The sequence below is a fragment of the Pezoporus wallicus genome, unplaced genomic scaffold (genome assembly GCF_028554395.1).
Source record: "Pezoporus wallicus isolate ANWC-B61680 ecotype Strahan unplaced genomic scaffold, APGP_CSIRO_Pwel_v1 contig_865, whole genome shotgun sequence".
NCBI classification, from domain to species: Eukaryota; Metazoa; Chordata; class Aves; order Psittaciformes; family Psittacidae; genus Pezoporus; species Pezoporus wallicus.
The window spans coordinates 1968396-1977200 of record NW_026636827.1 but is presented as its reverse complement, the minus strand read 5'-3'; the positions used below and the strand labels follow the sequence as shown (position 1 = coordinate 1977200).

The 8805-nt window shown below is 36.3% G+C and overlaps 1 protein-coding gene across 2 annotated transcripts in view; it reads left to right on the top strand.

Moving 5' to 3' along the window:
• Positions 1 to 3152: 3152 nt before the first annotated feature.
• The window catches only part of THSD7B (thrombospondin type 1 domain containing 7B), a 284858-nt gene continuing 279205 nt past the window's right edge, over positions 3153 to 8805 (top strand). For both annotated transcript variants that reach the window (XM_057401826.1, XM_057401823.1), the window contains exons 1-2: positions 3153 to 3247; positions 5237 to 5410. In XM_057401826.1, the coding sequence (XP_057257809.1) occupies positions 5272 to 5410 (139 nt within the window). In that variant the 5' untranslated portion in view covers positions 3153 to 3247; positions 5237 to 5271. The remainder of the gene's footprint in view (positions 3248 to 5236; positions 5411 to 8805) is intronic.

Below are 8805 nucleotides of genomic sequence, written 5' to 3'. Positions count from 1 at the left end.
TTTAGACTGTCTGCTGGTAGTTTGGAGCTGTCCTCTGTATGAAGATGTGTTAACACCAGATGTTCTTTTGGGCATAATTAACCCTTACAGTTATTGTAGCAAATTACCAAAGAATTGTTTGTAGAGCTTAAAGTTTTGGTTCCTGATGAGTGACCAGTTAGTACAAAAATACTGTCAGGCGATTTTTAACCCGATATATAAATTTAGTTCATTCATGCTGTATGTTTTTAATATTTTCTAAAATTCTCCTGGAAGAAGAATAAATATTCCCAACTAAGGACTGGAAATGAAGAAGTAGAGGTATAGAAAATTAAGCTACTGTTATATATGCAAAGTCACTCCTCTGAAATCAAGGGGAGCGCTTGCGGCATCAAGTATTAGTGTTGGAGTGTGACCTTAAATGACTTTTTGCACAGGAGGTTTCTGACACGTTTGGAAGTGGAATCGATTTAGTAGGGTGCCCCTACTTTAACCAGAAGACTGTCTTTCTCCGAGTGTGTAAGAATGTATAGTGTTTTTTCCATGTGGAAGTAAAAGGGATTTAGTGTAACTTAATCAATAGCTAAAAGATTGGGCAGCATACACATACACCTGTGTCATGGGCACATACGCATTTCTATCTGAAGGTTTCTTCTTAGTTTGATATATGTGCCACTTTCATTTTATTAAACTTAAAACCTGTAGCACTAGCATTAGTGGCTTTTTTTGGAAGTACCCCCCCCAGGGATGGTCTGCAGCACACGGCTGTGGTGATCAGCCTCTGCTGCTACAGGCCAGGCATTCTGCTGCTCTAAGACAGAACAGAATTAGCTTTTTGGGTAACAGCTTTCTGAGAAGGCAAGGCAGATTTTGCTGGTATCTGATGATAAAGAGTATGCTCTAAACTTCCACATTATCTTGGAATATCATAAACAATGGGTTTGTGCTGCGTGTAGTAGGCAAACAGTTGCATAATTACTGCTTAAGTTTCTGTTAAGAAAAATTATTCATGACTAATGATGCTTATCTTTATGCTAGACACCTGCCAAATGATTTATAGCTACGCATATGATCCGCAATTACTTTTTTTGTTGTTACTATTTATAGTGTTTGGGATTATTCTAACTGCATCGTGTATTTTAAGTAGAGAGTGCTACCCAGGTGTCCTTGTCAGCATTCCCATCTTGTAGACAAAAAAAAATGGTCAGATTTACCTATGATGGGGAATGTCACAACTCCCAGTGATATTAGGGGGAATGTAATTGACATGTCAAGGCTAAAATCGTGTCTCAGGTTTGGATCAGTTTAAGTTGATCTTTTTCTAAGTTCAGTAATAAATACTGTGTAAATCTACATTGGAGCAGAGCCAGACTGAATTTTCCTAAGCCACAGAAATGGTGCAGAATGACTGAAGAAACCTCTTGTCCTGTGGAAGCTTGAAGAAAGAGCAACTGGTGCTTTCACGTAACAGTACAGTATGTGTAGAGTGGGGAGTCAAAATTGGACCATCAATCTTTTGTCTTTCAGTGTTGGATGCTTTTGAGGACTCCTAATCTGTCTTGGACTAGCACAATGACTATGACTTGGAAACATCTGCCTCTGAGTGCTCAGCAGTGGCTGGAAGATGGCAAAAGTTACCCAGAGGCTTTTCCGCCTCCCTAGCTAAGCTGGGGTTAGGGCAGGGTTTGGCTGCTGGATAGTTCATCGATGTTGAAAATGAAATGAAATTGATGTTGAAAATGAAATAAAATTTTGAACTCATCAGAAATATTTATTTGTCAGCTCTGTGCATTTTTATTTATTGATAACATTTTGACACTATACTTGAATGCCATGTTTTCAGAAGAAATGTAGGTTTCTAAATTAAGTCTGTTATTCAAAACTTGTTTTATTCAATCCTGTCATTAAGAGAATTAGCAGTAGATTAGATAATGTAATGCATTGTAATGATCATTAGGAAACTTGCACATGGTTTTTTCAAGACTGCTTGTGTATTCCCAGCCGTTACAACTAATGTATGATATCCTTGTTTTTCTGAACAAGATTCTGTACAAACCAAACAAAATTAAAAGGATGCTTGTGACTAATCCTACAAATACATGAAAACAACACCTCATTGTTTAATTTCATGATAATCTATTAGTGCAGGCTATTAATTGGCTAGGCCTGCATGATAAAGTATATTGAATAAATCCAGATAATCAGTTTTGGAAAAGTGAGATATTTTTCAGTATAAAACACGTATCTTGAACACATTTAAGTAATTGCATGAGTTTAATCATGACTAGTCTTGGTGAAGTCAATTTTTAAAACTATTTTCCATGGGTAAATTCCTTTTATTTCTTTATTTCCCCCCCCTTTTTTTTTCTCTGTATTTGCCAGTTTACAGCTAGCCATGCTGACACATTTGGGAGCTGAGATATACTGTAACTAAATTTGATGTGAAATGTTGGTGGCCTTCATAATGTATTAATTTTTTCTGTAGATAGCATATGTTGCCTGTGCAATAATTTTTTATCGTAACAGGACAGCACAGCTACTGTTCCATATTGTGTTATACAGACTTAGATATACAGACAAATTTTTGTTGTGCTTGGCTGTGGTGTAAATCAGTGGACTCTATAGAGCTCTGCTGGGGTTGGTGAGATTAGGATCAGTGTCATGGTGACTAATTTATTTCTATTTTTCCTGATTTAATGTAATCTCTGTTCTTGCTCCATGGGGAGCAGCAACCAGTTATCTTTATAGTCTTGCCCGAAGAATAAACATGTGTGAAACCCCTCGTTTTGGGCAGGAGACTGCTAGTCCCAGGGATTTACTGCTGTTTACCGGCCCTTTGAACGCCGAGATGAAGGCAGTGTATTGAGAAAGCAGCTGATGAGCCCTACTGGTGCTTTGTTAAAAGTCTCAGCGTCTTTATCAGCTGTTATCTCAGGTTTCTTTGGATTTGCCCATTTCATGCCCCCACCTGTTTAAGGCATGTTGTTCTTATGGCATTCTTCTGGACCTGGAGAGCTGCCCTGCAATTTAAATGAGTGTTTTTTGCACAGGTGAGCTTGCTGGATCCCCTCAGTACTTAAATCTGAGCATCTGAATAATTTCTTTCCCTGTTTGTGTTTTCAGGTGTGAACAGTGTTGGAGCCAGTGTCACTAATTCTATCTCTTTCCCTTGGCAGAAAGTCAGTGACTGTTTTCTGACCGTCATAGATGGTAACTGCAATGCTGAAGACACTGGGCAGGTCACTCCTCCTCAGCTCTTCTGTGTGAGGTAAGCAGCCACCTACAGGGACAAAAAAATCTTATTTGCAGGATGTTAAACAGCCCTTCTTCCCCCCATTCTGAGGACTTCCCTGCTACATTGCATTTCAGAAGGATGCTCACGATTTCTGAGCTTCACTTGTGCTTTGTATGTCCCACATGTTGGGACACGGCAGGTTGCACTTTGAAATAAATGTGAATTCTAACTAAATAACCCAGAAGACATGAGCAAAGCAATAAATCCAGGACCTTGCCTGCATTACTGGTTTTGGTCAGCTTGATGGTGTTTCAGGTCTTACATGAAATGTTCATCTGAAATGCTAGAATGAACTCAACCAGATAACAGATACTACATTGTACCTTCTGCTGTAGTCAGTCAATATCTGATTAAACATAACTGCATGAATTTATCATGATAGAAACTGTTTGCAAGTAATTTAAATGCAGCTTGAAATTAAAAGTTTTACTGTATATTCAATATATACTATTTTCAGGTTTATCTTCAGGTTCTTATCAAGAATGATCCTGTGTATTATGTAAAATGACAATGTTGCTTTTCATAAGGTTAGGAATGTAATGGAATTTTTCTGGACTAAACTTCTAATAACTGTTAATTTTAATGAGCATTGCCAAGATTATGCCAATGAAGACAAATCTTGAAGATAGGTGTTATCTCTCTCCTTACACTAATATGGATTTGACATTTTAACCTATACAAGTAAGATTAATCACGAATAAGTAAATCTATGTTGTGAATTTAAACATGGTATAAATACAAAAGCTATTACATAAGAAAAAATTAATACGTATATTACATCAGAAAAAAACCCTTGTTTGATGTGGCAGTACCATTAACATTTTATGGGACTTCAAAACTGTTCCTACGTGAATGTGGATGAATCCAAAACATCTTGAAACTCACTTAAAATCTGCCTAAGTAAGTGGCTAGTTGGTCATTTTCTGGGATGAGAAAAATAGAGATTTGAACTACTGGTCTGAATTGGAATTTTTAAGATTTTACTTTTTTGTGTATCATCTTTTTGTAATCTCTCTTGCTTTGGAGCTTTTCCATGGCATATAAAGCATGTGGTTGTTTGCTGAAGCAGGTATTTAGATGATGGGCACCTGCTTTGTATGGGGGAACCAGAAAGACATTTCTCCTTCCTTTCAGTGTTGCACAGTGATTATTTTAATGAGTTGTGTGGTGTAAAACTGCTCCAGCAATAGGACTTGATCCATACTTGCCTCAGTCACAATATGGCTCTGGTATTCGTCTGAACTGTTGGAGAGCTTAATTAAAATCCCTTAGTCAGAGGGACCTCTCTGGAGTAGCTGGTTGCTGATACGGAGCTCAAAGATCAGGAATGTGAATGTGAGTCCCAAATTCCAGAGAAATGCCTGAGTAATGTCTAGTTTTCCCTTTCAGGCTGGTTCACCATATACTGACAAGCAACCCCTGCTTCTCTGCTTTTCCTGTTGCATTTCTTATATTGCTTTGGTATATTCCATGTTCATACATGGAGCTAAAACAATTTCAGGTCTGGTATTTTGGGGATCTTAAATGTAGGACATGGGGTCTGTATTCAGAGCTGAATTTTGCACCTGCAATCCATTCTCAGCTTTCGTTTAGTCTGCCTATATCATGATAATATGAATGCTAAAGATAAATTAAACAGAAAAGAAGGGACACATCACACAGTTTTATCAGGTCCCTTGTCATTCATTTGTACTGGTAGATTTCTTAAGAACCTGCTAAAAGCATTTAGAACGGCTGACTTTATAGGATGGGATGCACATCCTCTGGGAGCTGACCCTCTTTCCCCCCGCAGCTTTTTTTCCACTTTCTAAGAGAAGCCTTCAGAAAAATCTTGTCCTCAGTGAATCTGGCACCCACGGACTCAAATGCAAAGTGGTCACCAAGTTACCTTTAAGCTGAGTCTGTTGCCTTGGTGTTTTAAGTCTTTGAGCAAGCTTTTTTTTTTTTCTTTTGTAATTCTAGGACCAAATAAAACAAGAGACTGAATTATCTGAATTATGCTTCTACAACAGAACTGGGTTTCTCCTCATTGGGCATGGCAGAGCCTGGGGAAGTCCTTCCTTTTGTTTGTTGTCTTAATGTTACAAACAGCTGATCCGGAAGCCAGGGGAGGTCATCAGTTTGTCTGGAAAACAGGTAGGAAAAAAAAGTAAATTATCTACTGTAAGATTCCTGTATTTGAGGATGGAGTGATTGCACTTTCTCAATTCTGTTTTAGCTCAATAATAAATTACAAAAGCCTAATAATGTCTTTCTTTTTCTTGTTTTTTTTTTTTTTAACTGAAAAATAGAGGAGGTTAATCCCTATTTTAAATTAGTTATCTTCATGCCTGTTGCAGTTATGCACCAGAGTGACTCTAGAGTATAATTCTGGACTGCTTAATGTTTTTAATCCAAGAGTAAAATTTTTACTGGATCCTGGTATCATCATCCTAATGTTGCTTCCTTTGAAATATTTAATAATTTTCTTTTTATGTTTGAATGAAAAAGGCACACCAGCATCTTTCAGGATGAATTGAGCCAGAAGTCCATACTCTTGCTTGATCTATTTATACTTCCATTTACTTTTAATTCACATTTAGTGAATTATTTCTGTGCATCAGTCATATTGGATACATGAAAGTGCACACACAATGTTTGGAAATTTTTGTGAAGATGCATTGCTAGCACTTTGATTCTTGGTGACAGGGAGGAGGTAGATAGGAGATGGTATAGTACAGATGAATAAAACTAAGCATGACATATTGGATACTTTGTAGCACAACACGGCAACAAAGAATGTTCAATGAAATGGAAAGATTGGCAAATTTGCAAAATGTTTACTCAAAATACTGCATAAAAAAGATGCAACTGAACCAGAGGTTTCATTGCGCATGATCCCTTTGAGCACTGGCCTTTTATGCCTGAGCAACAGAGTGGTTAAATTTAATGGAAAAATAATTTCAGTCCTTTTTGTGAGAGGTTATTTGCTGGTTTGGTTATTTGGTTTTAAATTATAATTCTATAGAAGACTGAATTAGCTGAATAGTGAAACAATTATTCTGGGAGGGCTCTTATCTTTCTGATAGGATCAACACAAGCTTCTTACCCTGGCTGCTGGGATGGGAGGCTGAGCGCTGGTGAAGTGCTGGTTGTGTACAACTCTGACACTATATTTCTAAAGACATTTTTTTATGATGTCTTGCATGTAAAATGAAGAGGAAATAAACAGCACGAACTGTCTTTCTCCAATTCACTGTTATTTATGTGATTTTTGAACAAGCTTTGAAAGGTAGAGTTGTTTTCTTAATACAAATTAGACCCTTTAATGCTGTCTGTCTTCAGTTCTAGAGTGTATTGTACTGTCAGTCTTTAGGGTTGTGCGTTGGAAGTCATAAAAATTTAATTTGACTTGATGATTCCAGCTGACAATAGTTATCAATGCTTCAAAGGCATCTGAGGCAGATGTATTTAGAACTAAGAAAAGGTGTTGCACAGGTTTGAGTGGATGCAGGGTTAACATGTTCTGAAAGCCCTGTGATGAGCTTGTTGTAAAGGTCTGTCTCCCAGAAGCGGAAGGAAATTGTCACTTCTTGTGACTTCCACAGTAAATTAGAAATATCTGAGCTCTCCAGAGTAATTTTAAAAATCTTCAATCCTAACAGTATTTTGATGCATTTTCTCTGCTTATGTAGTGACAAGAGGTAGAAAACAACTTTGAGTGAAATGTTTTCCAAATGAAAATAGCGTGTGAGTGTGCGCCAAAATTCATTGTCTGGATTGCAATAAGTGGTTTTAATTATTTTGTTTTATTTTGTGTTGTTTTGTGTGGTTTTTTGTTTGTTTGTTTGCTTATTTTTTTTATTTTTTCTTTTGTTTTTCCACTGGTTTAATATTTTTGTATTTGTAAACAAAATCTTCATTATTTTCATTGGAGTATTTTGTTGAGAATTAGGTGAAAATTATATCTAAATCCAAAATGCTTAATTCTAGGTTGAAACGAATAGTATGTTCCCCCAAAAAACTTTGTTTTGCTAAAAAGACAAGACATTGTTTGTGAAACCCCTACTTTCTCTGCAGTAGTAGTGAAGCAGCAACATTTCTAAATCCTGCATCTTTGTCTTTTGCAGCAGTAAATGAGTGGCTTGCTTTTGGTAGTTCTGCTGCATGTGTTGCAGTTTTCTTTCTGAGGTATTTGGAAGCATATATATCAAAATAAAACTACAGTGATCTTGGAACTAGTTACTAAAGAGTGTAAATGGCAGTCTGCTGTCAGGGTAGCATATGTTGCTTGCTTTTGTATGCCTTCTTTTATTTTGCTTGAAATGATTTTTTTCAGGTACATCATCACAAAGGTGTATCTTTCAAAAGATTACAGGGAAATGTTTTGGGAGGAGAGGTATGGTAAATTGAATGGAGCAGGTGGATCTGGAGAGGTAGAAAGGTTAACACATGTTGTGACAAGATACATTAATAATAAAACAACTTTGGGTTGTATATCATGGAGGTCTTGACCTAATGAGATTTGTGCTTTCTATACTAATAAAAATATAAATAATTCTGTAGTTTGAAGACTTCTATGCCCAATTAAAAAAAAAAAAAAAGCACACCATAGTGAACCTAAAAAGAAGTAGCTTTTAAAGTCAGAGTGGAGCAAATCTGTTCTGATAAAAGGAAAACCTGCAGCTGTTGTCTTTTTTTAATGAAACAATCTACTGAGAAATGAGCAATCCCTAATGGGAGATGAGATGGTCTGTTTTGTTTTTAAATCTTGAATTGTCACTAGCATGGCAAATTACTTGCTGTAGAGAAATTCAGCTTACTGAAGTGTTATGCTTTATAATTAAATAAGGTTATGCTGCTGAAAGCTCCGACTTTAATACAATGAGTGTATATGTACTGTAGTAAATTTTCCTAGCAGATAGAAGCCCAGAAATGCATCCTTAATATGAATGGGGGGAAAAAAAGTAGCATTGTATGAACACTGAAGGTTTTTAGCTAAATCCTTGGCTTTATGTAATGCAGATTCATACATTGTTATGCTGGGCTTGGTGGTCTTGGTGAAAGTGAAAGCAATCTTATTGAAATCACAGAAAACATAGGCTTCATGTTTCTAAGATGTAAGAACTTGTCAGTGTGAGATAGGTAATACATACCTTTCACTCAGCTATTCAAAGGACTATCACTTTCATTTTCTTATTTCTGGCGTGTCTTAAAACCATTTATTTTTAGCTTTTTGTTTCAAGAGATAATACATTAATGTTTAAATATCTGTACACTCTTGTATCTCTCTTGGTTTTGAAGATATTCTTTGTCAGTACTTATTTTGTGGCCACCAGCCTAAACATGAAAGCAATAATTATACCAACTAAATTACTCAGCAACCTTCAATAGCTGAATAATTTTCCAACACTTGCTAACTAACAAAGCAGTTTTAGTGATAAAATCTTATGAAAATATAAATGGATCTAAATTAATATTGTAAATTAATGTTGTTTAATGTAATAGCCAGTTATCAGTTCACATATTTCAACATGTTGATTTTCTTCAGC